General features: G+C 38.4%; 1 protein-coding gene across 3 annotated transcripts in view; it reads left to right on the forward strand.

Moving 5' to 3' along the window:
- Positions 1 to 19,089, forward strand: part of CNTN1 (contactin 1) — a 256,807-nt gene extending 237,718 nt beyond the window's left edge. For 2 of the 3 annotated variants that reach the window (XM_073652004.1, XM_073652005.1), the window contains 8 exons: positions 4,782 to 4,931; positions 5,066 to 5,136; positions 5,463 to 5,697; positions 7,391 to 7,494; positions 11,630 to 11,816; positions 13,002 to 13,111; positions 14,086 to 14,242; positions 15,033 to 19,089. In XM_073652004.1, the coding sequence (XP_073508105.1) occupies positions 4,782 to 4,931; positions 5,066 to 5,136; positions 5,463 to 5,697; positions 7,391 to 7,494; positions 11,630 to 11,816; positions 13,002 to 13,111; positions 14,086 to 14,242; positions 15,033 to 15,112 (1,094 nt within the window). In that variant the 3' untranslated portion in view covers positions 15,113 to 19,089. The remainder of the gene's footprint in view (positions 1 to 4,781; positions 4,932 to 5,065; positions 5,137 to 5,462; positions 5,698 to 7,390; positions 7,495 to 11,629; positions 11,817 to 13,001; positions 13,112 to 14,085; positions 14,243 to 15,032) is intronic. The other variant, XM_073652006.1, reaches the window with a different exon arrangement.
- Positions 19,090 to 19,511: the final 422 nt, after the last annotated feature.

Consider the following 19,511-nt stretch of genomic DNA (forward strand, 5'->3'; position numbering starts at 1 on the left):
GCTGATAATGCCAAGCTGGCCCTAACCCCTTTATTACCCAGTGAGCCACCGCATCAGGGCCCTGGATGAGTTGGGTACAGCGCCAGAAGATGGCGCTTCTATGAACGCGCCATTTTCCGGGGTGGCTGCGGACTGCAATTTGCAGCGGGGGTGGCCCAGAAAGCTTGGGCCTCCCTGCGCTGCGGATTCCAGCCCCCAGCTGCCTAGTTGTACCTGGCTGGACACAAAAACAGGGCGAAGCCCCACGTCAATTTTCTTTAAATTATTTCATGAAATAATTAAGAAAAAAAGGGCTTCCCTATATTGTTGTGTCCGGCCAGGTACAAATAGGCAGCTGGTGGTTGGGGGCAGCCCGTTCCTGCCTGCTGTACCTGGCTGGACACAAATATAGTGCGAAGCCCCACGTCAATTTTTTTTAAATTATTTCATGAATTTCCTGAAATAATTTAAAAAAATTGAAGTGGGGCTTCGCACTATATTTGTGTCCAGCCAGGTACAGCAGGCAGGAACGGGCTGCCCCCATCCACCAGCTGCCTATTTGTACCTGGCCGGACACAACAATATAGGGAAGCCCTTTTTTTCTTAATTATTTCATGAATTTCATGAAATAATTAAAAAAAATTGAAGTGGGGCTTCGCACTATATTTGTGTCCAGCCAGGTACAGCAGGCAGGAACGGGCTGCCCCCAACCACCAGCTGCCTATTTGTACCTGGCCGGACACAACAATATAGGGAAGGCCTTTTTTTCTTAATTATTTCATGAAATTCATGAAATAATTAAAAAAAAAGTACGTGGGGCTTCGCCCTATTTTTGTGTCCAGCCAGGTACAACTAGGCAGCTGGGGGCTGGAATCTGCAGCGCAGGGAGGCCCAAGCTTTCTGGGCCCCCCCCCGCTACAAATTGCAGTCCGCAGCCACCCCGGAAAATGGCGCGTTCATAGAAGCGCCATCTTCTGGCGCTGTACCCAACTCATCCAGGGCCCTGGTGCGGTGGCTCACTGGGTAATAAAGGGGTTAGGGCCAGCTTGGTATTATCAGCTGGCCCCAAGCCCAAAATTCATGGGGTCACGCCAGTATTAGACATGACCGCCATGAATTTCTAGTAAAGTATTTAAAAAAAACACAACACCCAGAATAAAGTCCTTTAATTGAAATAAAGACACAATTCTTTACTGTTCTAAATTAAACCATACTTACCATCACACCCATTCCAGCTGAAGCCAACGATCTCCTGCAATAAAAGAAAAATAATAAACCAACCTCATCCTTACCTTTCCATGGTTCCCACGACAGCTTCAGCTCTGCTACATCGAGATGACTGGCTGGACCGCAGCAGAACGCTGCCATCCAGTCTGTCATCCCGCAGACACTGAGAAGCGCAGGCATGCTTGCGCTCCTCACTGTCTCGCTGTGACGGCATCCAGATGAGCCGAGGTCATGTCCAATGAACTCGGCTCACCTCATGCACGTCACTGACAGCGTGGGAAAATTCTCACGCTGAAGTGCTGAGTGCAGGAGAATTCTCCCTCGCTGTCAGTGATGTGCATGAGGTGAGCTCATGTCCAATGAACTCAGCTCACCTCCTGCACGTCACTGACAGCGTGGGAAAATTCTCCTGCAATCAGCGCTTCAGCGTGAGAATTTTCCCACGCTGTCAGTGACGTACATGAGGTGAGCCGAGTTCATTGGACATGAACTCGGCTCATCTGGATGTCGTCACAGAGAGACGCTGAGCAGCGCAAGCAAGCCTGCGCTTCTCAGTGTCTGCGGGATGACAGGCTGGATGGCGGCGTTCTGCTGCGGTCCAGCCTGTCATCTCGATGTAGCAGAGCTGAAGCTGTCGTGGGAACCATGGAAAGGTAAGGATGAGGTTGGTTTATTATTTTTCTTTTATTGCAGGAGATCGTTGGCTTCAGCTGGAATGGGCGTGATGGTAGGTATGGTTTAATTTAGAACAATAAAGGATTGTGTCTTTATTTCAATTAAAGGACTTTATTCTGGGTGTTTGTGTTTTTTTTAACTTTGACTATGGGGTTAGTAATGGGGGTGTCTTATAGACGCCTCTCCATTACTAACCTGGGCTTGATGTCAGCTGGCATTATAAGCTGACATCAACCCCAACCCTATTACCCCCTGCCACCGCACCAGGGCAGCGTGGAAGAGCGAGGCTAAGTGCCAGAATTGGCGCATCCTATGAATGCGCCATTTCTGGGGCGGCTGACGGCTGGTGTTTCTAGCCTGGGAGGGGGCCAATATTCATGGCTCCCTTCCTGGGCTATTAATATCAGCCCCCAGCTGTCTGCCTAGCCTTTGCTAGCTATTAAATTAGGGGGGACCCCACGTCATTTTTTTTGGGGTGTCCCCCATTTTAATAGCTAGTAAAGGCTATGTATTCAGCTGGGGGCTGATATTAGTAGCCTGGGAAGCTCCGTGGGTATTACCCCCTTCCCAGGCTTCAAACATCTGCCCCAGCCGTCTGCTTAACCTCCGCTAGAGCCTAAAATTAAGGGGAACCCCACGCCAATTTTTTTAATAATAAATCCTTTATTTTAATACTAAATGACAAGTACAGTAACCAACACTATCACTGTACTTCATATATATGTGACTGACATGTTTCTATCTATCTAATCTATGTGTGATGCTCTATCTTTCTGTTCTAAATTGTCGGGTACCGCTGCTGAATTGCCGGCCGGCTTTTTTAAAGAGACAGTGCATGAAAACACTATTATTTTTTTAAATAAATCCTTTACACTAAATGACAAGTACAGTAAGCAACACTATCACTGTACTTATTATATATGTGACTGACATGTTTCTATCTATCTAATCTATGTGTGAAGCTCTATTCTTTCTGTTCTAAATTGTCGGGTACAGATGCTGAATTGCCGGCCGGCTTTTTTAAAGAGACGGTGCATGAAAACACTAATATTTTTTTTAATAAATCCTTTACACTAAATGACAAATGCAGTAACCAACACTGTCACTGTGCTTCTTATATGTGTGACTGACATGTTTCTATCTAATCTATGTGTGATGCTCTATTCCTTCTTGTCTAAATTGTCGGGTACCAGTGTATGCCGCTGCTGAATTTGCCGGCCGGCTTTTTTAAACAGAGTGTCTTCTGAGCAGTTTGTCAGCTTTTGGACACCTTTGCAGGTGTTTTCTATGTGTTTCTATGTGTTTTTGTTTGCCTGCCATTGGTTTTAACGGTGTTCGACGGTGTTCTAAGGTGTTCGACGAACAGTTCGACGAACAGTTCCTCGAACATCCCGGTGTTCGACGAACCGAACCGAACCCGAACACTACAGGGGTGGCTCAACACTACTAATAAGTATCATATTTGTCCCGTGTGGAAAGAAAAATAAATCAAAATTGCATAAAAGTAGTTTGTCACTTTGCTTCCCCCCATAAATGGAATAAAAGATATCAAAAAGTAATATGGTAAAAGAAAATGTATTCTAAACTTGGTATTACCATAATCATACTGATCCGTAGAACAAACTTAACAGGTCAACTGCACTGCAAAAGTGAACGTCAGTAAAACAAAACCCAAAAAAACAAAAGCTGACTTGCTGCTCTTATAAATTCTACTTCAATTTTTTTCATGTTTTTCAGTACATTATATGGTAAAATGAATGGTGTTACCCTAAACAACAACTTGTCCAGCTAAAAATAAGCCCTCATACGGCTATGTCGATGAAAAAAATAAAAAGTTATGGTGCTTGGAAAGCGTGAAGGGAAAGACGAAGGCAAAAAAACCCCCTAAAAATAGCAGTGTCTTCAATGGGATAGTTTTCTCGTAACAGATTGCTTTTAATAATTATATTATATTTTAGCAGAATTAAAAGAAATCTGTCAGAAGGATTGTTCTATTTAATTTGTGAGCAGCATGATGGCATGCTGTAATACTACAATTTCCCTCAAAAAGAAAGCACAATAGCACTCTGTTAGGGCCAATATATTTGCATACACTAAAAGCATATGATCTAAGCTACATTTTTGTAAAATAAGATGTACTTATAAAAAATGAAGGTTCTTAGCTCATAAATTGGCCAATTCATGTGTGCCCATCAATCGCGGCAAGATGACTTCCTGTCTGATGGGAAACTATCCTTCTGAACATGCCTCTCTTGGGCTATAAGCCAACAATTGAAATGGGCAGGTAGAAACCAACACTGATTAAAATCTCCCTTGGGCTGATGGGTGACTTGCAGACTACAATTTCTACTTACAGACTACAATTTCCCTTGGGATGAAAGTGTATCGTATTGCACTGTATCATATGATGCAGGGGCAGAGACTCTGATTGTAGTGATGTGTCAATTACTGTTCTTATTGTAGTTTCATTAAAAATCAGTGTTTGATCAGCAGGAGATTATCACTAGAGGAATCGTTGTAGTCCTCCATATTCATTAGCTCTGTATAACCCTGTTTCAAGCACTGCTTTGCAGCTTCTGCCTATGCACAGTGTACACAGAAAACTGCCAATCAATGATGTGGGCAGGGATATACAGAGCTCAGCATTCAGAGATCTGTTAGATCTGAAGAATATCAAAAAAACACAGAGTTGATCAAAATGACAGAATGCAGACCAATAACTTATCTATATAGTTGGAATCAGGGTCTCTGTCCCTATATCATGCTGCTCTCAGATTACATAACAAAAACTTTGTGACAGATTCCCTTTAACTAGCTTTTAATTTATATCATGTGAAGCAAAAGCTATATTCTTTTGTGATCTCTTAAAAACATCTGTTATTTTGTATCCCTGGACTTAGAAATCTCTAACATTGAAGGAAATATGGAGTCAGCAAGGTTAATAGATTTGATTCCATGGATGGATTACGAATTTCGAGTTATAGCAACCAATACACTAGGAACCGGTGAACCAAGTCTGCCATCATCAAAAATTAGAACAGAAGGAGCTGGTAAGTATGATGTATGTATAATGTATGTATGATATATTCTTGTAACCTGTGCATAGGCCTTTGGTATATTTAATGTTTAGAATTCTATTATAATTGTAACTGATGATATTTTGGGTGATACTTTTGTTTTACAGTACCCATTGTTGCTCCTTCTGATGTTGGTGGAGGCGGGGGAACTAATCGAGAGTTAACAGTAACTTGGGTGGTAAGTGAATATATTATTTACATGCATATTGGTGCTTCACTACTAATTAAAATTCTCAATCTGGAAACGGGGGAAAGGATCAGCGATGAAGAAGCATGGAGCAACAGTAGAAGGCCTGAGTGAGATATTGGTGGTCCACTCATGAGTTGCAAAGGGTTGGCAGCAAGCCCGGCATGGGCATGTTTTGTGTGCGCTGAATTCTATCGCATACTAGACTTGAGTGTTCGGTTGTAGAAAGTGACATATTACATATGACGGGCTATAAACATTTAGTCTTAACAATTTTGTGCTTATTATCTTCTTCATTGTACCTTTTTTCTTTACAGCCTTTAGCCCGTGAATACCATTATGGTGACAACTTTGGCTATGTTATTGCCTTTAAGCCGTTTAATGAAAGAGAATGGAGGAAAGTGACAGTAACCAATCCAGACAGTGGGCGATATATACATAGAGATGATAGCATCACTCCTGCCACACAGTTTCAAGTAAAAGTTAAAGCCTTCAATAACATGGGAAATGGTCCGTACAGCAGTACCGCTACTATATATTCAGCAGATGAAGGTGAGCGGTCTGATTTATCATTGGGGAGATTAGCGAATTATTGATTATAGCAAGAAAGGAACTAAGCAAATGCAGTATGTTCACATACTAGAAATATGTAGAATAGAAAACTTGGCACTCAGATATGGAAAAAAGTTCCTTTTCATTGCATTTACTTAAGGTTAAACGTTTTCTGTCTTAACTCAGAACTGAATGCATAAGGCATGGAACTCCCAGAAAAAGTGCGCCTGTACGTGCGACCTGCTTCCCTCAGCGACGTAGGTCACACGTACAGGCGCTTTTTTTCTGGGAGTTCCATGCCTTACGCATTCAGTTCTGATGAAGGTCTGAGTTAAGACCGAAAACCTTTAACCTTAAGTGAATGCAATAAAAAGGAACTTTTTTCCATATATGAGTGCCAGGTTTTCTATTCTACATGATGTTTGGGTTGGACACCTTCCTTGTGCACCAGGCTCACTTTATATAAGAGTGCCGTATATCGTCCATTTCCACATACTAGAAATAGTTAGAATCTGTTCACACGTGATTTAGAACTTCAGTCACAAATGTCATGAGATTTGGTAGATAGAATAGCTACTAGCAATATTTTTTCAGTGAATTCTACAGAAATAATGACAGAATTTGATGTAATCTAAAACAAGTCAATGAGGTTTGCCAGCGCTGATGATAATCTGTTGCATGGTTGAGCTGACACAAGACAGATGTGAACAGAGCCACATTTAGTAAACTCTTTTTTTTCTGCTTCGATTTATCATTCTTGTTTTTCCAGTTTTCTGGAGTAATTTGCTCTTTATTAGTGACTTTAGTATTTGAGCTTTATTCTCTATACGTTTTGCACCACTTTTAAGTTGTAATCCAAATATTGGGTATGCCAATATCAACGAATAAAAGCCACTTTATTTTATTTTCTTCTTTGTTAAAATAATATATGAGTTATATAGAAACAAAAGAGAAAGTATTCACTGAACTACGCGTTTCGGACTCTTTCAGCTGTTAGTCATGGAGACTGAAGTGCGTAATTCAGTGATATCTTTTGCCTGTGTTTTTATATGGTTCATATATTATTTTAACAAAGAAAAAAATAAAGTGTTTTTATTTGTTGATACAGGCTTCCTCTACCTTGCCATAGATCTCCTATTGCTGAGGGCAAGCTGACAAATTTGCCTTTCTTCATAATTTCTTTTTAAGTTGTGTTTTTTTTAAGTCTGTCCTGATTTGCCCTTGACAACGCTGCTTATCCAGATGTTGGCAGATTCATAAAAATACGACTTTTACAAATGTAGAATCTTTCTTGCACATCTCAAGCTCTGGTTGCTGCCTGGAGAAAAAATGTGGCTGATTTTTTATTTTGACACAGTGGAAAACAAACATGAGATATTTTAAAGAGCTCTGCACTAAAAAGCTCCAAAAACAGTTAAAAGAACAAAAATAAATAGCATTTTTTATTTTGCATTTTGCAGTTCATGACCCTCATGAGCCATTTTGGAGGCGAAAATATCAACTGACTAAAGTTTGCTATGATTATTTCTTCAGTTCAATGCAGAATATTTTGTGGATTAGGGTGATAATAAAAGTAGTAAAAGATAACAGTTCTATTTTTATGTTTTTACAATATCTTGGGTAAAAAGTTGTATAAATATATAGTTTGTAAAGATAAATGATTACATGTGATTTTTCTGTGTTTTCTGCACAGCACCAACAGAAGCACCTACAGAAGTCACAGCCTATGTGTTGTCATCCACTGAAGCACGTATAAATTGGCAGCCAGTAATTGGTCAGACAGTTACAGGTTACCAGGTAGATTGCATAGGTTTATAACGTATACATCCTGTAAAGCTTTGGTACACAGTGCTTCCGCGGTTGTCGCCATTTGTTTTTTTTACCTTGAAAAAGGCACCAGTTCAGCACCGAAACGCATTGGTTAATATAAAACCTCTATTACATACCATTGAGGATTCTTTATTTTTGCAAGCACAGCCCAGGTACCGTGATCTCTCCACTAAAGTGAATGTTGGCCATTAAAGGACATTCATGGGTAGATATGAGGTCAGTATGGACAGCACGTCACCAATTCAACAGAATTTAGTAGAAGTTATTACAGTGCTGTTTTTAGTGTATTGGCTAGAGGTTGAGCTTCACTTTATCTTACTGACCAGAAGCATATGATGGAGATACTGTGCACATTGCTTCTGAAGTTACTGCAGATGACCTTGGATTCTAACATTTAGACATCGGTCTCAGATTATCATATTAGTGACTAAGTGATTTTCACATTTCAAAAGTCAGTACATGCAACTGTGAAGACACGAAGACGACATTGTCCATAATTATTTATGCAGATCTAGTCTGTCATTGCATTATCTTTCATTGTCTCATCCAGAAGAAATTTCTTACTGTTCAAAATCATTTTTGTGACCTTTATTTCTTTTATGGTATAGGCATAGTATAATACTTTATTTCAGTATTTTAAATTATGCTGAATGCATTTGTTTTAATATAAACATGTATAAGCTTCATGATCATAAAGAGGAGCTTCCACAACTTCTGACCTTATAAATTGTACATTCCTGCCCATAGTAACAGGAATGTAGATAAAAACGTTTTTTTTCTGTGTTTTTTCCATTCCTTTGCAACAAAATTATTGGTGCTCAATAAGTAAAATTTCATAACACGTAACAGGGTGTCTTACTTATTTCAGTTCTGTCTGTGGGCATATACTTAAAAACGACGCTGTCCAATCATAAAAAGGCAACGCCATATTGACGAAAGAGTAGACACACACAATTCTTACCAAAACTCAATGTCCATAGAGAAGGTCAGAACAGAACTGTGCCAGCGTGATCACACAAGACTTTATCTGTCTCACATGACCACGCTGATGACTCCTCCCTAACTGCGCTAACAGTAATACTTACTTTTAGTAAGTCTCCTGTCCTCAGCTACTTTCGGAATGATCCTTAATTTGATGCTGTAATCCTCGTTTTCTCTCAATGCACCGCTTACAACACATTACATCATAGATGATGAGCGTGATCTGCTTCTGGCTTCTAACACGAGCCAGCCCCACGGTGACAGCTTTTTCTATGCATCACATATCAAGGGGAGTGGCTTATCATGCTCGTAATACAAGCCACGCCCCATGGTCGAGGCTGATGTCCTGCGTGATTTTGTGTTCTACCTTCCCAAACCTCTGGATGCTGCTAATTCACGTCTGTAAATTCAGAGCTTCCCTCTAAGCTCTTGTCACGTGAAGGCCATGCAGAGGCAGCCTGTGTCCGTCCAAGCACTTAAGATCCTCATTCCCTACCTCAGTAGACCTCTTGTATCACATGGGCCTTCCCAGTCTGAGAAAAGTGCACCCTAGTGGGAACTGCTGGGGTTAACTGCTTGATAGTCTGTCAGTGGTAGCCTTAGTAGATGTACTGATACTGTTCTCAGGCTGGGGAGGTATGTGATACAGGGGGTCTACTGAGGGAGGGAGAGCAATGCATGGAAGGACAGTTAGGGAGGCATTGCCAGCATGGTCACATGAGACAGATGAAGCCTCACCTGATCATGTTGGCACAGTTCTGATCTTCTCTATGGGCATTTCGGTCTGAACTGTGGACCTCTACTTTTTTTGTCCCTATGACACTGCCTTTTTATGACTGGACAGTGTCATACTGCGATGAAAGTACACACCTGCAGAGCTGAACAATATTCAATGGCCAGTAGTATGATAAGGAATTTAACACATTAGGCGCAAGTAATTTTGGCATCCTGCATCTCTACAACAAAGAGGAGTAAACAAAAGTGGGGGGAAAAAATAATTTTTATCTGTATTCCTGCAGCAATCAGTTTATAAGGTCAGAAGGTGAGAAAGGTCCTTTTTTAAGTATTATCGAGTTCTAGTTTAGAAAACCTATTTTCATATTTACCAAAGTAGTTAATAGATCTTCAGCTCTTAGCCAGCATAGAGAGTGGTTTTGAAGAGAATCTTTGTCTGGATTTGAAGGGGGCAATGTTTAGTTTCAATTTTGGTGGTGCTCCCTCAGAATTGAACACTCACTGCTAGGTATGCCCGCACAGATTATAAGTGACCTCTGAGGTTCTGAGCCAGGGGACAGTTTTCGATAAACTTAAAGGGTTTGTCCTTTTTTGGAAAACTTTATGCAATGTGCTGAAACAGATCTAAAAAAAACAAACAGAGTACTAATGTGCTTAGCCTCCCTGGGTCCAATGCTGACTCTTTGCTGGCTCTCAGGGTTCCTGTTGTTTGGCTACAGTGGGGAGAGCCAGCACTGTACCCAGGAAGGGGAAGTAATACCCTGTTTATTTTTTTCAACGTAGTACATGGCATGACGTTTTCTTAAAGTGGACGACTGCTTTAATGTCAAACAAGCAAATAACCTCTTAGGTATACACAGTGCATGCAGCATATGCGATCTCCCGAATTGCATAAATATGGATGATGAATATCCCTGATTGGGAAGTGGATTACTTCAATGTTATGCCTATGGCACTTTTATGGAGTTTTTACTAACCAAATTGAATGGCACAATTAATTACAAACTTCAGCACTCTGAAGGAGTAGTGCATAGAGTAGGTTCCTAATTTCAGTATGTGTATAAATAATCTGCACACTCCAATGTTAGTGAAATATATTTTAGTAATTTCCATGTGAATGTTTTGGACTTTCATCAGACGTCACTAATTTGATTTTCATACATGTGTTACAGAAATTATAATACCTGTATTCTCAATTAAGTTCAACTATATATAAGGTTAAGTATTCTGTAAATAAAGAAATGGTTTTAGTTGCTGATTGCTGTTTGTTCTTATGTCTGCAGAAGTTTAATATCCACTATAGAATAACAAAGTCCGTTATAGGCCTTAGGTCACATCCCCTCTATCAGTATTTGGTCAGTATTCGGTCAGTATTTTTTCTCAGAAGTGGGAGCCAAAACCAGCAGTGGGTGATAAATGCAGAATTGGTGACTTGTTTCTATTATACCTTTTCTCTGATTGTTCCTCACCTGGTTTTGGCTCCCAGTCCTGAGAACAAATACTCATAGTGGGGCCGTGGCCTTACCACGTCGCTGTTTGATTCATTCAGATGCAGTTCCAGATCTGTAGGTGCCAGTCCCGTTGTAGACCACCAACACTCAATTTAGATTTAGTAAGGGAGAACTGCACATCCACATTGCTTAAAATGTCAAATCTTCTTTATTAAAAGACTATGACTTTTGTCTGCCTGAAACATCTCAGTCTGTTACTCATGGTGAATATCTCCTATGTCTTATTAATGGAATTTTAATAAAGAAGATTTGATATTTTAAGCAATGTGAATGTGCTGTTCTCACTTGTTAAATTGATATCCACCATACTAATACATCACTTCTAGTGATGAGCGAGTATATTCGGTTAACCCTTTCGGCGAGTATGCTCGGGCGAGCACCGAGTATTTACAGCGTGCTCGGTGATATGTTTGAATCACTCCCATGTGCATGATTTGCGACTGTTTGACAGCTTTAATACATGTGAAGAATGCTTGTTTCTTTCGCATTCCTCACATGTATTAAAGCTGTCAAACAGTCGCAAATCATGCACACGGGAGTGATTCAAACATATCACCAAGCACACTGAAGATACTCGGTCATCAGTAATCACATCACAAATTATTAACACGTACATATTTGGTCAGTATTTCATCATTATTTGTAAGCCAAAATCAGTGCAGCGTCCAAACAGAAAAACTTTAACAGAAACATTCCTACCTGTTATGTGTTTTAGAACTATGCTTCCTTTTGGCTTGCAAATGCTGACATGTGAATAAGGCATTAGGCTGTTCACAGCAGATGGGACAATCCATTATTTTTTAAACCACAGTTATGGCATTATATTTACATACCGGTATTTTTTTAAACTGATTGTGAAACGTCTTTTTTGTTAGATTCGGTACTGGCGCAGTCAAGACAAGGAAGCAGCAGCACACAGAGTACAAATAGAGCAATCAGAGGAGCCAGTGAGACTTGAAGGATTGATGGCAAATACACTCTATCATTTGGATATGTTTGCATTTAATAGTGCCGGAGATGGGCCTAGAAGCAAACTTATCCATTTCCACACTAGTAAAGCACGTAAGTCCAGAATTTCCATTATTATAGTTATTAAAATGGTTGTCTGAAGCCTAAGTGAATTTAATATGTTTCTCTATGTATTTTATGTAAACAACTAGGCACTTTTATAATATGCTTAAATTAAAAAAAATCCCTACCTTTCCCTTTCTACTCTTAACGTCCTATCAGTGTTTTTTTTCTTACATATGTTGAAGTTTCCTTTGAGTCTTCCAGCACTCATGGAGGCCTCTCAAACGAGACGTCTTCAGGGTACTGGCGCTGTGGTCACTTCTGCAGCTGCTGTCCCCACCCTGAAACAGATCATCATCAGGGACAACCCTTTCAGGGATTGGGCTATTCCGCTGCATGTTCAGAATGCTGCCTCTAGTTACCATTGTGTTACTTTTATTGTGCACTGACAGTGCGCTCCCTTGCCGGCTCTAAAGAGAATTGACAAGCCAGCAAAAGATGTTGCCCTCTCATCATTTCTCTTTATTGTCGGCTTGGGAGTGCACTATTAGTGTTCATTGAAAGTAATAGAGCCGGCTTGTCACTTCCCTTTATTACCAGCACTGTAGCATACTGTGAATGTGGCTTTAAAAATGATACAGCCAGCTTTTCACTTCTCTTTCTAGCTGTCGAGGGAGCACACTGTCAGTGTGCAATTAAAGTAACAGAACTGACGAATACTCATTATTGCAGGGAATAATTCAGCCCCTAAAAGAGTCATCCCTGATGACAAAATGTTTCTGGATGGGGACAGGAGCAGTGGTAGTGACTGCAGTGACAGCCCTCTGATGACTTCTCATTTGAGAGTCCCCAATGCTTGCTGGGAGACTAAACGTAACATCATCAGATGTAAGAAAAAAAGCCCAGATAGAAAGTTAGTGTAGAGGGAAGGGTAAGAATTTTTTAATTGAAGTATATTAGAAAAGTGCTTGTTTTTTATATTAAATGGATAAAGAATCATTACATTCATTTAGATTTTTGACAACCCCTATAATGTATTTTAATGTAGGTATGTAGTTCTATCAGTTATGCCAGCTACTAAAGCAAACTGATATAACTACATACGCTCCTACATACATTCTTTGCGTTAGCCATTTACGCCACAGTTATTTGTGCAAAACAATTTTATGAACATGTCAATATAAGCTAAGTTTTGATTTGTGTATTCAGATTTATAATATAATATTCTTGTCTCAGCTCCCAGTCAGAAACCAATAATTACTGCTGTGAAGTCTGGATCCCAGTATATCATCACATGGGACCATGTAAAGCCATTGTACAATGAATCAAAAGTGCTAGGCTATAAAGTAAGTTTTGTCTATTTTTCTATTACTGATTTTTATTCACATCACTTATTTTCCTTATCTTATAGTAACGGGGAAAACATCTGTCTCTGTCTATCTATGTACAGAGGGGGAAATAATTATTTGATCCCTTGCTATTTTTGCAAGTTTGCCCACTGACAAAAACATGAACAGTCTATAATCTTAAGGGTAGGTTAATTTTAACATTGAGAGATAAAATATCCCCCCTCAAAAAATCAAGAAAGTCACATTGTATAAATTAGATAATTTTTTTTGCATTTTGCAGTGAGAAATAAGTATTTGGACCCTCTGGCAAACAACACTTAATACTTGGAGGCAAAACCCTCGTTGGCAAGCACAGCAGTCAGACGTTTTTTGTAGTTGATGATGAGGTTTGCGCACATGTCATGAGGAATTTTGGTCCACTCCTCTTTGCAGATCATCTCTAAATCATTAAGATTTTGAGGCTGTCGCTCGGCAACTCGGAGCTTCAACTCCCTCCATAAGTTTTCTATGGGATTAAGGTCTGGAGACTGGCTAGGCCACTCCATGACCTTACTGTGCTTCTTTTTGAGCCACTCTTTTGTTGCCTTGGCTGTATGTTTTGGGTCATTGTCTTGCTGACAAGGAAGGAGGTTGTTGGCCAAAATCTCGCGCTATATGACCCCATCCATCTTCCCTTCAGTACGGTGCAGTCATCATGTCCCCTTTGCAGAAAAGCACCCCCAAAGTATAATGTTTCCCCCACCATGCTTCACGGTTGGGACAATGTTCTTAGGGTTGTACTCATCCTTCTTCTTCCTCCAAACACGGCGAGCTTTTATTCATTCAGTTTGCATTTTGTTAATTGTTATTAATTATTTTTTTTAACACTTTTTTTTTTTAAAGCATTTTTACTTAGCAGTACTTTTCCTCACCTGCTTATAACATTTGCACATTATTTTTTATATAATTTTTTTCATTTTTTCTTCCTGCAGGTTCTTTACAAGCCAGCTGGACAACATGCAGGCACCTTGTATTCCACTGGAGACCATAGATTAGAAGTGCCAATACCTAGGGAAGGTGAATGTGTTGTAGAGGTTCGAGCTCACAGTGAAGGTGGAGATGGAGAAGTTGCTTATATCAAACTTACTAGTAAGTGTCTTTCTTTGGCCTGCTAAGGAAGCATCTTATTTTGTACCTGATGTGTCTGAAATACATGGTCTGTTTATGTCCACTGGTAATTGTATTGTAAAATGTGTTGTTAACATTGCCCACTGAAAGTCTGTTGGAAGTCTAAAAAGTCCTCCTCAGGCAGACTTTCCACTTCATCTAACAAGTCCCAAAGAAATCTTGTCCTTCACCATTTAACTCCTATAAAGGGATCTGCACTTACAACCGGGTCCTTTAGGTTGCATCCACAGGGCTACCTCTTGGCTGGAAGGGTGAGCCTGAGGCAAGGATGGTTACTCAAAGCCAGGTCAACATCAGTAAGATAAAACCAGTGACAGAGTCATGAGACAAAACCGTAGTCAGTGGAATAGCCGAGGTCAAATACCAGAAGGACAGATAAAAAAAATACAAAGTCAGACAAGCCGGGGTCAAAGTCAGGAGGGATGACATATCAGACAAGGTCAGGATCAAGCCGGATCAGAATAATAATATTAACAGGAATAGCACCAGAGATTAGGTAAATTAAGCACAATATCTGGCAACTGGACTAAGTAGGGTGTAGTGATGCCCCTTTGCCACATTAGGGAGCTGATTAATCTTGTTGAGTTGATGAACAGTACACACGCCAATTCTGAGCCCATCAGAGAATTCTATGTTATACCAATTGTGTCTCATAGACTAGTTATAATGGTGTATAATGATATGTTGTGTTACAAATGACCAATTTAGAAAAAAAATCACTGATAATATTGTTTGCATTCTTGCATTACAGGTGACACGTCAGGGATGTTTCCCAGTATTATTGGAATATTACTGCCAACTTTTGGCCTCCTGGTGTACCTGGAATTCTGAATGTAGGTCTTTTTAGAACATCCTGAGTGCAGTGTACTCCTTTCACAACTCCGGAGGAAACCATTGTTTTATTACTACTGCAGAACCAACTTAAGCCAAAAATGAGAAAAAAATACGTATATATTACCCAGCAGATTTATTATGAACTTTAAATAGAATTAAGGCATTCAGGAACTCCTCTGAGGAAATCATTTTCAAGGATGAGAGATCATTTTTAATTTGTTCCAATATGCCTTATGAAAACACTTTTGAAAGTCTCTGACAGTTGCATGATCAAGTGGGGCAAGTTACAGTGTTAAATTACAAAATCTTAGACTGTACAGTGAAAGTAAAGCCACCATCCATAGGTGACAGAACTTAACAATAACAAATTATGAAATATATTAGAGATTCAAATGTTGTATATGGTACGTGTAGAGTAACTACATCTGTCTGTACTATCTGTTTTGTGTGCTGCATATTTTTGATTGAGCCCTGTCAAGGCCTCTAGACATACAGTCAGATCAAAAACAGTCATTGTATTAGACAGAATTTCATTTCTACAACAAATGAATGTAGAGTCATAATGCTGAAAGTGACAATTAAACATTAGGACTCTGTAATGTACACATATCATTGATTCCTTGGAGGTGCAAACATGGGATGAAATGTTCCTATTAGCAGAGTGACCTATTTTCTGTACTAGAGAGTTTGCACTTGCAATAGATACGTCACACTGTAAATAGTGCAATAGATGGCCCACTTATGAATGTAAAGTATAAATAGCGTATAAAGCATACTTCATAAAGTACATAAATATTGCAAAGCATTAGTATGTAACATTAGACATGATGCAGAGCCATGATATAAACAAAATTAAAATATTTTTTAAAAATCAATAAACGAGCAGACATCCATGATTGATAATGAAATTGTATACATGTATATGGGGTTATTCTAAAGACCTATAGGTTTTTTTGCAGTGTGTATGGAGTATATTCCCTCCTGAAAGGATTTTTTTTCAGTACTGGATTTACATGTCTGGAGTACTGTATGTTGGCAATGGAAAAAAAAATCTAAATGAAGAAAATATGATATTCTAAAATAAAAGTGAATAATTTTATTATCATTCTTTCTGATATTGTATCTATGTGCCAATGGAGGATCATTGTCTATCTCAGTTATGAGATGACATAGTAAATTACATTAAAATACATTGGCTGCAAAGTATACAGTACGCAGTTCAGGTCTTTCTTGATTGCACCATTTTAATGTGTGCAAACTTAATTTTAAAATAGCACCCCTTTATGCATATTATATCAAATGAAAGGTCTTTCTAATACACTATAATATAGTAGTTGTCTGCTCTTAAAATAGATTAAAGGCTATGGACACCTTTGCAATTATTTTTTTGTTTGTTGGCCTCATGAGAATTAAGCAACATGGTACATAGCGTGCATTAAAACTGTCTTCCTGTTGTAGAGTCTGTGTAATGCCTTCATATAGCTTACTGTCCTGCTGCTTCTAACATAGATTGGACAGGAAATTGCTACTGACTTTGTGCAGTAAGGATGGACAGAAGGCTAGAGACATGATCAGAGAAGAAAGAGAAAAACAGTTTTTAAGGTAGATCAGACAAACTATATTAATAAAAAGAACAACACAGACCGCACACAATGTTCAGAGGAAAGGGTAAATCACCTAGATGGTGCATCAGTGTAAAGAAAAAGTAGAGCACCTAAGATAGGCTGTTCACAGGTGGGGGGAGGGGAATCACGTGCTCCTTAGCATCAGTGTTTGTCAGCAAAGAGGAAAAGATCCCTTATGGACTATAAAAGGAAAAGCAGTACAGAAATTAAGTTGTGCTTGTACAAGAGAGCTAGTAAAGGCAGAAGCATCCTAAATACACAGAACTTATGTACAGTTTGTTAAATATGCCCACATGAGAAAACAAATAAGGTATAAACTGCATATCAGAAAGTTTAATTATGAATAAAGGGATAAAATGAAGTGAAATAAAACATGAATAAAGGAATGTATATTGCAGGTTGAAGCTTAGTGTAACTCATTTAACTTAAAGTAACCAGAAACATACGTAAAAATATATTTTCCTCATCAAAGTTGTCCATAGACTTTAAAAATCTAGTAACATTTTCTTTAATTTGATCTTAATATGCTAGCTAAACAGTTACAGTTCAAAGCCCATTGCTGGCAATGGGACTTCCCTGATAAAAATGTTGAAATACTGGTTCAGATGTAGAAATAAGACAAGCTACATCTGTACATAATGTAGTGTAAATTATAATTTAATTGTAAAATGTCACCTGCAGTTTCTCCCCTGTATTACTGTGTTTTGTAGTGAAGCCTCCCCAACATTGATTGAGAGTCAGGAGAAGACATTTGCTTGGCTTTTATTTATTATCCTAGAGAAATGTCACGAGCCACATAGTTATGGACAGGAAATATGACATCACAAACAGAAGTTGTTCATGTGATATGGTATGGTAAATGTAAGTGTGGCCATATTTGGGAATAGTTGTGTAACAGGTGATGCTGTGGAAAGTGGTACAGCTTGTGGTATAGTAATATAAGTTTGAGAATTATATTAGAAGAAATAAGTGAATGATGATGAACACAAGCAGTGGCGATCTGCACCGTTGTGTTACTGACACTTCTGAACTTAATGAATGTGTTTGTTCTGACTTTGTCTATTTTGTTTCCTTTTTGTATTGTTCGGCCATAATTATTTCAGAATTGTGCTTCAGTATTTCGGTTCATGTGTGAATGGTACAACACAGTATTATGAAGCTGGGTCTAGTAATAGTGCAATGTTTCACTTTATTTCCAAGAAAATCAAAATGGTATTCTTTTTTTATTCTTAGCACAAACTTGTTAAGTAATTGGGTTACTTTACCTTTATAGATTCAGTACCATAGAAGTCTTTAATAATATATTCAGAACAAAAACAATTCTACTGTGTACCCCTGTCTTTTAATTTTATATTTGTTTTTGTATGGTTTACATATGTGATAATATCTCAATGTTGTTTAATTCACCTTCTTTGTCTGTTTATTAAATGGTTATTTCAACAATAGAAATTTTTAATATGTACATTGAATAAAATTAGCAACTCAAACTCTTAAATGGGAAGTATCACTAGTTTTAAAATAAAAAAAGTATCCGTGGCAAGGTGTATGAGTGCTCATGTGTGGATTATGGGTGAAGCCCCAAATGTATGAAGAAAATTCAGTTTTTTGGGGTGCAGTGCCTTTCATGATCCATTATTGCACTGTACTTATACCATACCTGTATAAAAACAAAATTCAATTTTAATAGGAAGGTGATGCATCCCACTTTGGTATGCTAAAGCACATACAGTACATAACTTTCATTTGTGTAGTACCCATTCTTATTTTTATATGTATTGTCCAACTCAGCTAATTTTTTTTTTTGCCAAATGCATGATGGCCTTTTAATTTTTCTAATAAACGAACAAATATTGTATATTTTATTTTATCTATTTATTGTTTTATTTGTTCATATGCCACGTAAAGGAAAGAGTGCATCCCTTTATGCCTAAACTAGGCATTTAAGAGTAAAAGTAAGACCTGGTAATGCAACACAATTGTGCTGTTTAGCTTTGCAACCAATACTGCAACCTTATTACCAATTTTTATTAGCAAATATAGCTAAATATATCAGCTATTGAAAACTCAATCTCCTTATTATAGCAACATTAATGCTAGTTTTATTACGTTAGAATGCTAATTTGAAGATACATTGTTTTGTTTAGATGTACTTTTTTTTACCTTGGCTGTCTGTTCATATATTGTTTTTTAAGTGAAACAGGCAGGGATCTTATGTTATTGTTTTTTTTTGCTTTTGTCAAAATTAAATATCAGTATTACTTACCATGTAACTGCTGGCTTTTAAATTTGCCAAAACGTTATGTTTTGTTTTAAAAAAATATCTCCAAAATAAAGGTGTTTCACAAACTATGTTTTGGTAAGAATTTTTTCTATCTTACAGGATGGGATCTGGTCAGATATTAAACTGTAAACTTAAAGAGGACGTGTCACCAGGTCAAACGTTTTTGCTCGTATTTTATACCTGCTGCTTCCCCAAGTATTATTATTTTTTTTTAGTAATTTTGCTATACGGTTCCAGAAATATGAGCCTTTTTATTTTGTGCTATCATTTATGATCTGTACCAAGGAGGTGGAGCTGCCAGGGTAATAATACTGAGCAGATAAGGAACAAGTGAAAAAAAAAACACTACACGTATAATTTTATTACATTGTATTAAAGCCACAGCAACGATTAATCACAATGACACTGGCAAATTATTTGAACAACAATTATTAAACCAATAAAAAAATCTTAATTAGGGACACAAGAAGCAGGTTGTGTAATACTATTA

The sequence above is a fragment of the Phyllobates terribilis genome, unplaced genomic scaffold (genome assembly GCF_046119375.1).
Source record: "Phyllobates terribilis strain yellow unplaced genomic scaffold, ASM4611937v1 Scaffold_11__3_contigs__length_659146591, whole genome shotgun sequence".
Classification (NCBI taxonomy): Eukaryota; Metazoa; Chordata; class Amphibia; order Anura; family Dendrobatidae; genus Phyllobates; species Phyllobates terribilis.